At 37.1% G+C, this 16,158-nt stretch overlaps 4 protein-coding genes across 12 annotated transcripts; 3 read left to right on the top strand and 1 right to left on the bottom strand.

Annotated features, from left to right (window-relative positions):
- Positions 1–67: 67 nt before the first annotated feature.
- Positions 68–6,443, top strand: LOC139779656 (palmitoyltransferase ZDHHC3-like). 6 transcript variants are annotated; one of them, XM_071718124.1, is made up of 11 exons: positions 68–624; positions 829–1,110; positions 1,243–1,401; positions 1,469–3,119; positions 3,520–3,899; positions 3,995–4,298; positions 4,483–4,716; positions 4,827–5,083; positions 5,186–5,397; positions 5,478–5,863; positions 5,933–6,443. In XM_071718124.1, the coding sequence occupies exons 1-4, from the start codon at positions 512–514 to the stop codon at positions 1,746–1,748; spliced, it is 834 nt and encodes a 277-aa protein (XP_071574225.1). In that variant the 5' UTR covers positions 68–511; the 3' UTR covers positions 1,749–3,119; positions 3,520–3,899; positions 3,995–4,298; positions 4,483–4,716; positions 4,827–5,083; positions 5,186–5,397; positions 5,478–5,863; positions 5,933–6,443. The 6 variants fall into 6 exon arrangements, with proteins under 6 accessions (XP_071574225.1, XP_071574220.1, XP_071574193.1 ...); XM_071718119.1 differs by having other exon boundaries at positions 3,520–4,298; XM_071718092.1 differs by lacking the exons at positions 68–624; positions 829–1,110; positions 1,243–1,401 and having other exon boundaries at positions 2,635–3,119; positions 3,520–4,298.
- LOC139776933 (GTPase-activating protein and VPS9 domain-containing protein 1-like) lies at positions 4,742–5,971 on the top strand. The gene is made up of 5 exons (XM_071713988.1): positions 4,742–4,746; positions 5,042–5,083; positions 5,186–5,397; positions 5,478–5,863; positions 5,933–5,971. Exons 1-5 carry the CDS (start codon positions 4,742–4,744, stop codon positions 5,969–5,971), a joined length of 684 nt encoding a protein of 227 aa, XP_071570089.1.
- Positions 6,444–7,857: 1,414 nt separating the features above from the next.
- On the top strand, positions 7,858–15,740 carry Argrs-m (arginyl-tRNA synthetase, mitochondrial). 4 transcript variants are annotated; one of them, XR_011719935.1, is made up of 8 exons: positions 7,858–8,164; positions 8,256–9,408; positions 9,489–9,616; positions 9,708–9,931; positions 10,013–10,245; positions 10,826–11,156; positions 11,428–12,337; positions 12,419–15,740. XR_011719935.1 is itself a non-coding variant. In XM_071717979.1 (5 exons), exons 1-5 carry the CDS (start codon positions 8,129–8,131, stop codon positions 10,161–10,163), a joined length of 1,692 nt encoding a protein of 563 aa, XP_071574080.1. In that variant the 5' UTR covers positions 7,858–8,128; the 3' UTR covers positions 10,164–10,449. The 4 variants fall into 4 exon arrangements, 2 of the variants coding, with proteins under 2 accessions (XP_071574080.1, XP_071574091.1); XR_011719941.1 differs by lacking the exon at positions 10,826–11,156; XM_071717979.1 differs by lacking the exons at positions 10,826–11,156; positions 11,428–12,337; positions 12,419–15,740 and having other exon boundaries at positions 10,013–10,449.
- Positions 10,700–13,840, bottom strand: LOC139779523 (transient receptor potential cation channel subfamily A member 1 homolog). The gene is made up of 2 exons (XM_071717919.1): positions 11,129–13,840; positions 10,700–10,816 (listed from the first exon to the last, which is right to left on the bottom strand). The coding sequence occupies exon 1, from the start codon at positions 13,838–13,840 to the stop codon at positions 11,147–11,149; it is 2,694 nt and encodes an 897-aa protein (XP_071574020.1). The 3' UTR covers positions 10,700–10,816; positions 11,129–11,146.
- Positions 15,741–16,158: the final 418 nt, after the last annotated feature.

Here is a 16,158-nt window from a genome sequence, read left to right as displayed (position 1 = left end):
CTAGGAAAACTTTCGCCTAAAGTCGGGACTTTTTAGCCTAAAGTCAACCGTGCGATGTACACTGTGCAGTACTGTGCACCCCCTAGAATCGGCTGCTTTCACCTGCTTTCACCCGAGGCTCGACTGGCCCGAGTGTCGCAGCTCCTGTCACCACCGCTGTCAGCGGGGTTCCGTTTGACAGATTGGCTTCCACCTTCCACTTCTCAATTTTGTTTCTTTCTAAACAGCCGGACCGGAGCCAAGCTTCCACACCATCCACACTTCCACATCTCGCTTTCCGTCAGATGGTCAGGCGGAGTCGACGCGACGATTTTGTACGGATTATTCGTTAACCCGTCGATCGACACTGCGACGGAAGACAGAAGACGGAATAAACGGATACCTGCTGGCCGAATCAACCCCGAACGATTTAATAATGCGGCCGTCCCGTATACAGATGACATGACATTTGTGCGCACAGTGATGAGGACCTGCGATACTAATCGCTGCGTGCCGTTAGCGAAAGCGAAAAATGTTCGTCAGAGATCCCTGTGGCATCGTATGCATTATCGTCACCTATATGTCGGTATTTTACGCTGACTACGTTGTGGTACGATGGATCGTGTTGCACACTATGCAAGACAGGTTGGCATAACGTTGGAATATTTGTTTATGGCAAAAATCATTACAAACACTCCTCAGATCTCGTCGAATTTTTCACACTTTACGTCGCTTACTCGCACACTTACTCACGCATCTCACTCTCTTTCTTTATAGCCTTCTTAATTTACTATTTACTATAATCTTGGGTGAGAAATAATTTTAGCAACGTTACTTTTTTGTTCGCAGCCTATGGTGTCCCTTCCATATAATAGCGTTTAACACTGTTGTACTTCTTCTAATGATGGCACATTTGAAAGCCGTCTGCAGCGATCCGGGCATAGTACCCTTACCGCAAAGTAGAATGGATTTTTCTGATATTCATGTCTCTGGGGGAAGCGACGACCACGAGAGTGACGAGAAAGATGATTGGACGGTGTGCACTAGGTGCGAAACGTATAGACCACCTAGAGCTCATCATTGCCGAATTTGTAAACGTTGTATCAGAAGAATGGATCATCATTGTCCATGGTAACTATGAGTTGCGATGAGTTTGTGAAAGACAATAGCGACTGTAAAAATTAACATAACTAGTTTTTAAAATTAATCTCATACAAAATGATTTTGGATTTATTAAAGACTCGCAACTGAATAATGTTTAAGGATCAATAACTGCGTCGGCGAGAGGAATCAAAAGTACTTCATACAATTTCTGGTATACGTTGGTGCATTAGCTATCTATGCTATTATTTTAGTCATTACGTCTTGGCTCTATGACTGCCCACAGTGCAATAACGATATTGCAGTCAAACAAAATCGCATGTATGTATTTGCATTCTTATGGGAAATTTATGACGACTGGAACACTAATATTGAGATTGTTTTGCAGTTTACATTGTGTGATATTAGTTTTGGAGTCGGCATTATTTGGTATGTTCGTCATAGCGATTCTAGTTGATCAGTTCCAAGCGATTCTAGGCGATGAAACTGCTGTGGAGCGCGTGCAAGGTATCCAACAACGTTATCACAATAAGAATACCCCACGAACATTTACACTTTTGTCTCAAGTATGTGGAAAGAGTCATCCGATACTTTGGCTGCTACCTTGCCACAATCCGCCGCGTTACTCCTTCAGAAAGGACGCGTATTTAATCGATCACGAAGTTTGAGATTATATACAAAACGAGTGTGTTATGTGTCTGCACAAATGTGGTATTTCTTTTTTTATATTTATTTTTTTACATACAGTATATTAGAGTAATTCATTCCTTGGATCAGTACCTTAATACATCTTTGTACGAATTATTGACATAATATAGATTTGAGACTTGTAGCTATAACGTTTCTACAGCGTGTGTGGAAATAATAATAATATATAAACACTCATTCTTATTATATACATTAAGACGATTAATATATATTATGAATATATTATTCATTATCATCATATACATAAGCCTGTATTTATTTTAACTATGAACAAACAATAGCTTTAATTAATATGTGTTATTGCTTATGTTGAAACATGCCTGATAACAGTATATACATGGAAATGTAATCGACATTACGTTAATAAATTAATTTTCTTATCTTTTAAAGTTACAATATATAAGAATAAGTGATACTCCAAGTGATACAAGTAAATAGTGATTCTTTAATTTAAGATAATTATTGCTAGGAACTGTATCCTCGCCTAATAAATTTATTCGCTGCAAGGATTGTATTGTAGTATACTAGAAAATATAATTGTTAATATAATTTCAAAAATTGAAGCTTTATTATTAAGTAATCAATACGTATCTTTTAAATAATATTTATAATTTTATTATATATACTTTATCGTATTCTTGCACGTTTGTTAATTAATAATGATAGTTTATCAGCAAACAATTGTTTTATTAATTAATAAATTGATATTTTTGTTTTGAAGAATAATCTAATATGTATGAATCAATAATAATTATTTTTTAAATAAATATATTTTGATTAATTTTATTGGTATCAAATTTCTTTTATTCTATATGCGTGTTTCACCTCCCGTAACTTAGCCGGTCAACATCGACTTTATTAATTTTTTTTTTTTTTAATCGTTTGTTGGTCGTTTGTTGGTGATTGTTGGCCTAATTACAACGTTTGTTGGTTCTTAATTGTTTTTTAAATTAAAAAAGAAAAATTAGCCTTAAGTTAGCCGGAAAAATTTTATTTTTAATTTAAAAAAAGCCTAATCGATGCGTAATTGTTTGCTGATGATTGTTGGTCTAATTTTAGCGTTTGTTGGTTTATTATTAGTCTTAAAAACGAAAAAAAACGAAAAATTATCTCACATTAAAGTAATCGAAGATTGGTTTATTTGCCTACGACTTAAGGTTTATTTCTATCAATTTAAGGCTAACATCTGTAAAACTGGCTATGAATACGGGCCTTAACATCGGCAGAAAATCATTCGTATGTATTTAGCCGGAAATGAACGTCTTTTTAAAGAATCTCTATATGAAATCGTTTGTATTTCGTATGAAGACTTTTGAAGTGCAATTGAAAAGGTTTGTGAGTCATTCGTTTAATTGTAATTAATTATTTATTTTTACACCATGCATTTAGCCGAAATAGATAAATTAATAAAAGTTTTTATATGGAATCGTTTGTATTTTGTATGAAGAGTTATGAAGTGTGATTAAAAAGGTTTGTGAGTCACCCAGATAATTTTAATTAAATATTTATAAACTCGGTAATTATATATAGCCGAAATATAGATTTTTAGTTATTCATGTTAAAAGAAGAAGGCGCTAGTGTTCCCGAAGGTCCGTCTGCAGTCAGAATTAATATAAACGTTTTAAAAATTATTTTATACTGAAATAAATAAATATACAGGCTATAATAAGCCTGTAGCTATAAGCGATAGTTGCTAATTAAGTTTGTCACTCATATATTTCCATCTTGCAGAGGACCTCCGTAACGAGATCAAAGATGTACCAGTTGTGCAGGGTGAAGAGGTTATCTCAAACGCCCTGCCATAGCCCAAGAGCGACTCAAATGTCATTACCGCTGAGAAGTACTTCTTGCCATTTGAGTTAGCATGTCAGAGCAAGTCACCGCGGATTGTGATGACACAGCACTGGACTGCCTGCAGAAGTTAATCGCATATGGCCATCTCACTGGCAATGTGCCTGATTCAACGGAGCCTAACAAGCTGCTGATTGTGCGCATTGTCGAGACAATTTGCGGTTGCTTCACCGGTCTACAGACCGATGAGGGTGTGCAGCTGCAGATTATTAAAGCTTTGCTGACTGTAATGACAAGCCAGCATGTGGAGATACACGAGGGTACGGTATTGTTAACAATTCGTACTGTTTACAACGTTTACTTGGCATCGCGCAACCTGATGAATCAAACAACAGCCCATGCGACTCTCACGCAGATGATCAACGTGTTCTTCGCGCGAATGGAGACTCAGGCGGAGGAAGAGAATGTGAGGCTTGATGGGGAACATCAGCAGACGGGTTCTGTCATAGCAAACGGCAAAACTGAAGCCAAGCTAAGTCCAGAGAATGCTCCTGGTAAATTAAAATTGTCATTGAGAAATCGTAGAGGTAAAGCAATCCGCGTGACGGACGACAGATGTTTCGATCGAGAAGCTGGTGGCGACGGCGTCGATGTGTGCAGGCACAGATTACGCAAGATTATGTTGGAAGATGTAACATCATCCGGTAATGTCGCGGGCGGTAAGATATTAATAAATAACTATTAACAATTATCGTATATTATTTTGTTACAATATAAACGGTTTCTGTTTTAATAGTTCTGTAGAATCGAATCGAAGATAAATCGGAAAGTAATGCTAAAAAAAAGGAAAAGTTTTCCTGCAAGTTTTAGACAGTAATAAATTGTTCTTTTGATTAATTTCAGATACTACCGATGATATATTAGCGAAATACAGAAGAAAGCCAAGCGCAGCTAGCGATACAGCCTCGGTCGAAAGCAATCAGTCCCGTACAAAAGAGGTGGAAGACGAAAGACTTTCAATCGATCCGAATAATGTAGAACTCTCTTATGCTTTTGCGGATGCTAAAAGAAAATTACGTATAGTACTTAGTACTTAGCACTGCTGACCTTCAACACATTCCATGGAATACTTCAGAGGTATTTATTGTATTATTTTTTAATCATGGCGTACAAAACAAAGTGTGATTTTTTTATGGATTACTTAATTACTTAATGTTCAAATATTGGCATATAAAATTTTATTACAGAGACATTGTTGGTCGCAGAAAGAAAACGAACTGGTTGCGTTTTTACAACTACAATTGGCAGAAGCTATAAACCTGCAGGATAGGGCATTAATAGCTCATCTTCATGAAACTTTACGTTGCGTGCGTCTATTTAATGACAATGGATGTAGAAAGCTCTTCAAATCACTTCGAGAGGATTATCAAAAACGATCTCCTTATATCGCATATTTAATCAGATGTCGTCAAGGATTGCTGTCGACATTAGCTCACTTAGATAGGTACTGTTTATATATAAATATCATCTTTGTATGTAATGTATAAGTAAATGTAAAATATGTTTAAATGTAAGATGTTAATCGTTTAATAATAATATTTTCCAGATTATGCGTGCGAGTTAAGTGCGATCAGGATGCTATCAATAATCATCTTGTATCCGTTTGTGTGAGGGTATTTTTGGAAAAAAAGGAGGCTTTCCTCCTGCGTTTCTGCGAAGAGTTTAAAAAGCTTGCGCTAGCTGACGAGAAACAGGATCTCGTGGATAATTTTCTAGGAAAGGTCCACGCGGAAATGGACAACGATCCGATCTGGCAATGTACATGAATATAATTATTTATCTCGCAATTGATCTTAGCGGAGTGCTCAGAGACGTCTGAACTTACTTCTTACTTTCAGCGGCGAGCGCCAACCAGTTAGATTTGGCGAGAGTTGTGGTGGAAAGAACCGTCATGGCACGGGTATACCACAATGCGCTCTATCTAAATGAAGATGGAGATGTATATAGGGACCAGCTTCTTCAGGATCACATAAAAAAGTTGGCGAAAGTCGTAACTCCAAATCACAAGGACCTACGCATTCCAAATGTTTATCATTACGAATGTTCCTGGTCATGGGCGCAGGCTGAATTGGCTGTGATATCGGCGTATAAGACTCCTAGGGATAAGTTGCAGTGTGTATTTCGTTGCGCGACTACCATCATGAATCTCCTCTCCATGGCGTCGGAAAGAGGCATACCTGCTGCCGACGATCTGACTCCCGTGCTGGTCTATGTCATAATCAAGGTATGCGATTGAAAAGAGAATATGTGATTTTAGCAAGAAGAGTGATTGTTAACGTGTGCTTAATTTCAGACTAATCCGCCGTCGTTGTATCGACTGTTCAATATGTAGACAGCTTTTACGGGAATCGATTGGAGGGAGAGGAACAATATTGGTGGACGCAGTTCTGCGCCGCGATCGAGTTTATTAAGACAATGGATTAACAGTTTCTCAAGAGTATCACGATAAATAAGATTAGATTCGATGCTGGTGATAATGTAGAAATGTATCATAATCATAATTTGACGATTTCATAAAGAAGAAGACCAATATCTTGTGTAAAGCTAGCTGAACAGTTTTATGCTTCCAGTATCTTGATTAAAATTCTTAAATAGCCTCTTAAATAGTCTGTTAGTTCTTTCGCACGTTATTATGTAACATTAGCAAAGACTGAATATACGTAAAGTGTGGCTTTATTTTTATTTGTAACTCTATTGTACAATTTCGCAGGACATCGAAAAAAAAGAAACGTTTAGATATTCTATAATTTATGTGTAAACAATACAGAACTTATAGAGAATTGATAACCATTTAGCAGGATAAACTGTCTTGACGTACTCTTTCTACATGCGCACCTTCCCCAAGAGCCGAGACTCGAACCAGATCCTTGAAAAATATCGCCACTTTCGTAGAGCTTTTGTACAGTTTTACTCTAGGATTATGTATCAGGAATATCGCGAGAGAAAGAAAGACTTCGGAGATTTTTATCCGAATCGATCGACATAAAGAGAGCAGAGCATAGTAAAGAAGCTATAGCTTTCGAGAATTTGAACGCATAATACTTGTTAATACTATGAGCGAATTAGTTTACGTCACTCTGTCAAGCTTTAATATTAAATTACTAATAATATATCGATATCAGTAGTTTAATAATAATACATTTAAAAGCGTTCAATTTAAAAGCAGGGCAATCCTAATAAACGACTGTAAAAAAAATTCAAGATGGAACGCAATTAGCAACTATCGCTTATAGCTATACAGGCTTATAGCCTGTATATTTATTTATTTCAGTATAAAATAATTTTTAAAACGTTTATATTAATTCTGACTGCAGACGGACCTTCGGGAACACTAGCGCCTTCTTCTTTTAACATGAATAACTAAAAATCTATATTTCGGCTATATATAATTACCGAGTTTATAAATATTTAATTAAAATTATCTGGGTGACTCACAAACCTTTTTAATCACACTTCATAACTCTTCATACATAATACAAACGATTCCATATAAAAACTTTTATTAATTTATCTATTTCGGCTAAATGCATGGTGTAAAAATAAATAATTAATTACAATTAAACGAATGACTCACAAACCTTTTCAATTGCACTTCAAAAGTCTTCATACGAAATACAAACGATTTCATATAGAGATTCTTTAAAAAGACGTTTATTTCCGGCTAAATACATACGAATGATTTTCTGCCGATGTTAAGGCCCGTATTCATAGCCAGTTTTATAGATGTTAGCCTTAAATTGATAGAAATAAACCTTAAGTCGTAGGCAAATAAACCAATCTTCGATTACTTTAATGTGAGATAATTTTTCGGTTTTTTTCGTTTTTAAGACTAATAATAAACCAACAAACGCTAAAATTAGACCAACAATCATCAGCAAACGATTACGCATCGATTAGGCTTTTTTTTAATTAAAAATAAAATTTTTCCGGCTAACTTAAGGCTAATTTTTCTTTTTTAATTTAAACAAAAATTAAGAACCAACAAACGTTCTAATTAGGCCAACAATCACCAACAAACGACCAACAAACGATTAAAAAAAAAAAAAATTAATAAAGTCGAAGTTGACCGGCTAACTTACGGGAGGTGCGTGTTTCTATGTCAATTTGTATACACTGGGCTTTAAATTGTTAATAAGGACTGCCAACCTTTCAAGATTCTAGTTATATTTCTAGCCATATTGGCGACATCTGTCAGTAATATTATTTTAGAGTTCTTTTTATATTCAACGGCGAGCAATTATTAATTCTAACCTATGATTTTAATCAGAAAATTTTTCTTTTCATTATTTATTGCTTGTACGAAATGTTAAATTGATAACATTACAATCTTATATTGTTGTCAGTTTGTGTTATATTGCTATAAAATCGTTCGTAACCTGTCACTAATCTCAATTTTCATATGAAATCGAAATTATATATAATATATAATAGTTCCGTACAATAAACAAATGCTTTGACTTTATTTAAAATATTAAATAATCAAAACATTATGAGTAACAGTATGAAAATTGCAATTTTAAAAACGGTATTTTTTTTATAATAAAACGTTTATGATGAGAATTATTTGAGATTTATTTTTCTATCATTACTCATCTTATTTTTATTCTTGTTTTCAGGTTACAGAGTGTTTACGAAACAACAATGTAAACGTGTCCAGCGTTGGATCTTATTTGCATTTGAAATCACATAAAACAGAAGGAATCTACACTTTCCAACTTCCATTAAAAACTAGACAATACAATATACAGAATGAAGTACAGAATATTAGAAATAATGATCGAAATGGTATTTTTGACATCAGTATACAGAATGATGCAATCTCTTTCAATGTTTCCAGAGATAGATGCGTTAAGGAAGTTTTGGAATATAACTGTTCAACAGTATCGCCTCCCACTTTCATAAATAATAAAAGAAATATAATAGTGGAGTTTAGTTCGCCCAATATTGCAAAACCTTTTCACGTAGGACACTTAAGATCTACAATAATAGGAAATTACGTTGCTAATATCAACAGCTTTGTAAAAAATAATGTAAAACGAATAAACTACTTGGGTGACTGGGGTACGCAATATGGTTTAATTCAATTGGGAATCGATATGGCAGATATTAATGAAGATGAAATGAGAAGAAATCCTATAAAAGCCTTACATACAGCATATATTACTGCCAACAAATTGGCTGAAACCGATTCCTCGATATTGGATCGTGCGAGAAAAATATTTAATGATTTGGAAAATGGCACGGGAGTCACATATGAACAGTGGAAGGCGTTTAAACAGTACACTGTTGAGGAATTAACAAAGGTTTATGGTAGAATTGGTATTACATTCGACGAATATCATTGGGAATCTATGTACAATGCTAAAAATATAGAGAAAATTATTACGTTGATGGAGAAAATGCAGTTATTGATAAAGGATGAACAGAATAGAAAAGTTGTGAATTTGGACAATGAGAAGAGCGTACCTATAATCAAGAGCGATGGTTCCACTTTGTACATAGCTAGAGATATTGCTGCAGCTATTGATAGATTTGAAAAGAATAACTTTGACTGTATGTACTATGTGGTGGATAATACACAAGCCAGTCATTTCTCAAATTTGTTAGAAATATTAAAACGATTGCAAATGCCGTGGGCTGAAAGACTGAAACATGTAAAATTTGGCCGATTGCACGGTATGCGTACAAGAAAGGGTAATATGGTGTTTTTAGAAGATATCTTGGACATTACCAGAGATATCATGAAGCAGAAACAAATCGATTCGCATAGTATGCTAATTTTAACATTATTTTAATTATGTAACGTTTAATTTTATATAGGATTAGTTGTAACAGAGAAACTTTTTTAGCCACTAAAGTTCGTCTAGATTCATCTGATAAAAGCTCGGACATATTAGGCATTTCTGCAATGATAGTTAATGACTTAAAGAGAAAACGACAACGAGACTATACATTCGATTGGAATACAGCATTTGATGTAAGCAATCTACATATTACCGTAAAAGAATTATCGTATCTTATGTAATGTATTAATTAGTTTCTCCTAATCTTTTCTATTGTAAGATCAGTTGAAAGGGGACACTGGCGTGAAGTTGCAATATACACATTGTCGACTCGTCAGCTTGGAGCGCAATTGCGGCGCTGTTCTAACTTTGGAATGTGAACCAAGTCTATTACAAGAAGATATCGTTGATGATTTAGTCGTATTAATTGCTAAGTTCGAAGAAGTAGTACTGAAATCATATGAAGAAATAGAACCCTGTATATTAACAGCATATCTTTTCAATTTAAGGTAAGATATATACATTCTAAGACTCAAACATTTTCTACAATTATCTAATTGAAGTATATACGGTTTCTCTTTCTTTTTTAGTAATGCAATTAATAAAGCTTTCAGTTTGTTGAAAGTAAAGGATGAATTGCCTGATCTTGCTAGTCAAAGACTGCTACTATTTCACGTTACTAGAAACGTTCTTGCACAAGGTATGAAATTACTTGGTCTAATACCTCTGGAAGAGATGTGAAGACAAGTGGCTGGAATCCTAAAGAAGATTCGAAACTCTAGCATTTATTTGTCAAATTGATGATATTGATCTGTAAATCTTGGTGAGACTTTAATCAGAAAAAACTATGCATCTACTTTCTTTATTCGATTTCAGATAACTAGCTTTATTTTTTTAAACAAATTTTATTAAGTATATAACGAGATATTCGATTTTTTATAGCGCCATTTCATACGAGTACAATTTTATTATTTGCAATGTGAAAATTACACGATAATAAGCAAAATTAACGTTTGTTCCAAGAGAACTTTCTTCTGGCACCTTCTTGACCCCACTTCTTTCTCTCGCGCCTTCTCCAGTCCTTTGTTAGAAGCCCAGCTGTTTAAAAATAACAACAGTAATTTTTTAATTATTTGCCATATGTTTAATTCGCATTAATAAACAGTTCGCGAACGTAAATTATATGTCATATTTCACACAACGATATTTTGCCAAATCGATTGCTGCTTACCAACTCGCATTCTTTCGACCATTGCTTTGTCAACAAAGCTACGTAAGCCCCATGCAACGCCCCAACGTATAGCACCCGACTGACCAGTAGGCCCCCCACCATTAACTGTGGCTTCGATATCCACTTTATCAGTCATGTTCGTAAAAAGTAATGGAAATATAATCTGCAACAGATAAAATATATAAGAAGCATGAGAGGCAACTTTGTGAATTCTGAAGCGACATACATACTAATATGATGAGCAATTGCTGAAAGTCAATATTGGAAAAGCCAATTTAAATATTAGATTCCGAGACATCTTTGAGAAGTTGATACTTTCTTGATAAGGTAAAATTGAACAGAAAATATTCCTTTATCGATAGAAATTAGCTACAGTTACGCAATTGTCTTTTACTTGTAGACGTCTATTTACAATATAAGAAAATATAATATGAATCACATAATGCGAATTGTCGGTTGAAATATCAAATTGTACCGATATCAATTGTCCAAATCACAACGAGGTATGTTCTTCTTTCGTCAATGTTGTTGCGACATTTTCCAGCATCTTATTCATTTCTAGCAGCTGTACTCTCAGCAATTTTATAGCATCTTCATTCACTTTCATCATAGTGATCAGTTTTTCGAACGTCACTTGTAGGGCGACATCGGAGAACTCGTTCTTCTGTCGTTGTTTCAGCCAAACAGCGTGATCGCTGAAATTGATGTCGTCATTCATAGACGAAGGAATATTCTTCTGTGCTATCTCATAAGCGGCTTTCATTATGTCCTTAGGCAATCGCTTCTCGAGAGGATTAAGCGGTTTTACCACGAGAACCCGTTTTCTATTTTCAACATCGATCTTGTGATCCGACATCCACTTCCGGAAGGCGTACGGGATGGTAGTATTGTGCAGCACCATTTCCGTAAAGAGGATCATTTTTGTCTGCCTTACCAACTTCGTGAGCCCCGCATGATTCCTCAGACCTTGTATATCGTGTACGGCGATACCGACCAGCAAGTTCATCAGAATCACAGTGACGAATACTATGAATAGCGTGAAGAGAATCTGCGAACACACTGACAGGGGATGATAAATGACGAAAGAGCTGCCCGTCGATTCGTTATCCACTTGATTGATGAGTCCTTCGAAGTCCAATTCACCGGCCATCATAGCCAAGACTTTGATTAGCCCAGTGAAAGGATTACCGAACGCGGGCTCGCCGGCGAATATCACGCAGAAGCTGATGGTGAAACCGATGAGTAGGCCGGAATACGCTAGCAGAAGCTTGGCGAACTCGAACTGGATGTGCGTGAACATGGCGACGTAGGTGCCGAAGGCCGGTAACTGGCCCACCATTAGCATCAGATTGGTCCAGGCGCAAAGTATGGCAAACGCACCGACGTAATTCTGCCAATCGTAAGTACGCCCGGTGTACACGAAGGACGTAACGAATACGCTCGCGATCACCACCCCGTCCAACACATTGTCGATACTGGAGAAGTACTGTATCGCCGATTTGTAGACCATGAAGCCAAATATTTTTCTCGGTATGGTGATGCACGTCAGAACCAGTGCGAGGTACCATTCGATCTCGATGATCGGTCTCCGGAAGAGAAAGCCAGATACTCGTCTATTGCCGCAAATCTTCGAACTATTAGCTTCGTTGTGATTGTAACATTTATACGCTAACGCAGTGAGTACGTAAGTAGTCATGCATATCACTGTCATAGCGTACAAGAGTATTCTCAGTAAATAGAGCTTGCGAATTTTCTCCCACTTAAGATGCAGGAAGGCCATGACCAGCGGATGCGACAACAGATCCTTTCGATGCTCCTGTACGAAAGTGTTTATGAAACTGGTCTCACACTGATTACCGCTGGGAAAGAGAATGTCGAAGTGTAGCCGCATCTCGAATTCGCGATTATGCGATACCGGCCTGGTCAGTCTGATGGAGGCGTCCAAACGCTGTCGGAACACATGCAAGGACTCGGGAATCTTCTTCAATATAATATTCAGAGCAGACAGTCCAGTGCACGTAGTCGCACTGATGTCAGCGCCCGCCCAAATAAGCGCATCCACGCATCGGGATTGCTCATTCAGCGCGGCAATGTGAAGGGGGGTGAAGCCGGTCCGATCGACCGCGTTCACCAAGGCGCCGCGTTTCAACAACAACTGTACCAACTCGGCGGACGAGTCCGTGCTCATTACGGCGAAGTGCAGGGGTGTTCTATGCTCCCTATCTACAGCGTTCACATTGGGCGCGCTAGCTGATAGCAGCTCGACGCATGGTATTGATTGCACGAAACAGGCCACGTGCAACGGCGTCTGGCCCAAATGATTCTTCTCGACGATGCTGGCACCGCGCTCGAGCAGCAGCTTCACTGTCTCCACCGCCTTCGCGCGAACGGCACTATGCAGAATAGGCTCGACCACTTCCTGACAGACGTAATTAAGCTTAGCACCATGATCTAATAATGTGGCTGCGGCGTGCCAGCTGTTACCGAGCGCCGCGAAGTGAAGCGGCGTGTAACGAGTGATGAGGCTCTCGTAATTCACGTCGACGCCCTTCGCGATCAAGTACTCCACGCAGGCGACCTTGTCACCCAACGAAGCCGCGAGAATAGCATTTACGCCGGTCCGTGGTTCAACGTAGTCGTAACGCGCTCCGGCATTCTCCAGTTCCGGCAGATGATGCAGCAGACCGCGATAGGATGCCCAGATGTAAGCGACATTCCGTAGTCTCTCGTTTTTGCACGCATCTGGAAGCACGCGACTCTTCTCCATGTGCAATAGTAACTTCGTCTCCGTCGAATCGACGATGGACCATATAGCCGATCTCAATTTTGCACCGTTTAAGTAGTGGTTCTTGCAGCTTTCCAGATTGTCAAAGAAGAGGGAGTCGTCGACCGGTGGTGGTTCCCCGGCGTCGATTTCAATCCGATCATTGTCGAACTTCGATACAGTTGCATCATCGATAGTGATTTTTTGTGGATAATCCTCCGCTGCATATGCACATCTTAGCGACCTGTAAGTGGAAGCTAATCTCACGGATAGCGGCTCGCTTTTGTGACGACTATTGAAGCTTCTAGTGGAATGAAAATGTTGTTCATCATCGTTCAAAATAGTCGGTATCTTCAGACTGTTCATCTCGAGATTCTTCCCTTTAGCACTCTCTCCTAACGAATCTCGGTCATTCTCACACATATTCGCTCGAAATTAGAACTTATTTACGATTGAGAATAAGTTTACTGTTTAATTTCGCTCTTATTTCTTCGAGAAGAAATTGAGTTTTTTATTCAAATTTTATTATTGCTATTTTTTCTGTTACCTCAGGTTTTCCGCATTTTTACGCGCAAAGACTCGTATTATAGATTTTATCTCGCTTAAATCATTTTTCATTGGAATAATCTTATCGTTTTTTTTTTGCCATTCCACATATCTTGTTCAGAATAATTCAGCTAATAGCTATGTTATGTTGTACGATGTTTAAGTTTCCAATGTAAACGCCGTTTCGTAATTAAGCACTAAGTATTCGTACCGTTATGCGATGATTCGCGCAGTGAAGCATCCTAATTATTGCAGTCGCGTCGCTGTGTGTCTCTTCAGTCCTGTCTTTTTTTTCTCTCTCGTTCTTTTCTAAGGCTATCACGTCACGTCTACGAGTCGTTTCGTTTAGGGCACTTTAAAAGAAGATTATTATTGTTGTACCACGATCTTGAATATGACCGAGTGTCTTATATCCAAACTAGTCGGATTTAATTATGACTTGCATTCATTTCCGGACAACTTATGATTAATGATATCTTCTTTAATATATGTGACACGCGCAATCAAAAATAGAGATGATTAAAGATTGCTCTCGTCGCAATTCTTGTCACCGGATTTGTTAATATCTGACTCGTCAAATATACATATTATATATATATTTTTTTTATTAACAAAATATTGTATTACTGAGTGTGGTTTCAAGTTTATCGCACATATATTAGCAATTTTGTCTCTTGCCTTTTAATTTGCGTCGTTAGTAGTATTGCTGTTTACGTGTTAGTATTTCTTCTGTTTTTCACGTGCTCCTTTAGGAAGTTCAATATTAATATTCCTACTAATTTCGAATGCGTGTTATCGAATGTCTGTCTGTCACTGTGTAAGAATCTCAAAAGTAATGCAAATAGCACGATGATATATTTTTCACTGTCACCGCACTCTTCTCTTCCTCTCGCTACCGGCTTCGTATGATCGTCACTTCGTCCTCTCGTTTAACGCTCCCACTTTTTGAGACACGTATTTATAAGAGACTAGAGATTGGCCGAGGAAACCCCGAGTTTTCGACTCTAGAATGCAAAAGCAAGCCGACAAGGATTTCGGCCGCATTTTCTAATCGTAAAAATTATGTCAGCTCAAGATGTCTATCACTGACCAGGGTACGCTTGACAATTCAACGAGCATTACAGCGGACTTAACTGGTTCGTACGATCGCGCTACACGTACTGCATGACGTACTCTGCATACGTCTCTGCCGTTCGCGTGGGAAGAGGAATCTGCGAGCAGAGGGGCAAGACGCATGATTAATAAAATACATAAATATAAAGAGATGTAGGTCGAATTCGAGATACTACTTTACGCGCACCCTTGCATACACGAGCTGCCCTCCTGTTAAATTCGAGATTAATCTGGATGAGACTGGAAAGTACCGCTGAAAGATCACTCGAGTTTTATCCTAGGACATTGTTATTTACACATGTGTTATCGTTAAAAAGTACCGTTAAACACAGATATTTGCGTTCTTAATCAGAATGATAAATCGTTTTCTCCTTGTTGAAAATCAATGGATGAAGGTTGAACAAAGAGACAAGAAAAGAGAAAAAATGTTTTTAGCAAACTAAAGTGTTCTATTTGCTTAAAAAATAGAATTTTTTCAAAGTAAAGGCCATAGAGAGACAAAGAGAGTTATTTACATTACAGACAACTAATGTCTATAGGAACAGTATAAAATTACATTTTTAATATTAATTTTTATAGTAAACATGGTTTAAAGTTATAAGCTCATTTTTTATTTAGCGCTTGTCAAAAATGCAATAAAACTAGATAAATCAATGGAAATAAATCAATCGTCATTCTTTATTCCCTTCTGTTTAATTCCGTTCGCATGTTATCTGTTTCTTTCAATATTTGATTTTTATATTCCAGAATATTTTATACCTTTTTTCCATAGCTTCCCGAATCTGAACTGCGTATATCTAGGCAAACTCCTTTCACAACCACGTGATCGCGAATATGATATCATGATCTGTTTACGTAATTTTTAACTTTGTATTCATTTTAAGTACATTTGCAAGATCTCTGCCAAGAGATATTCTCAAGTTACTAGCTGCCTATAAATTGTTGATACGTAAAATTCACAAATAAAACATTGCGCATGAAATGAATATTTCGTGCTAGTACTCACTCTAGTAAAAAAAAAGAAAAAGTAGCTTTTAAACAATCGAATTCAAGACACGAAACAGTTTTGACCGTGGTTTTGA

The sequence above is a fragment of the Temnothorax nylanderi genome, unplaced genomic scaffold (genome assembly GCF_030848795.1).
Source record: "Temnothorax nylanderi isolate EJ_2023f unplaced genomic scaffold, tnyl_v1.0 TNYL_tig0006_pilon, whole genome shotgun sequence".
In the NCBI taxonomy this organism is placed as follows: domain Eukaryota; kingdom Metazoa; phylum Arthropoda; class Insecta; order Hymenoptera; family Formicidae; genus Temnothorax; species Temnothorax nylanderi.
This window is presented reverse-complemented; position numbering and strand designations above follow the sequence as displayed.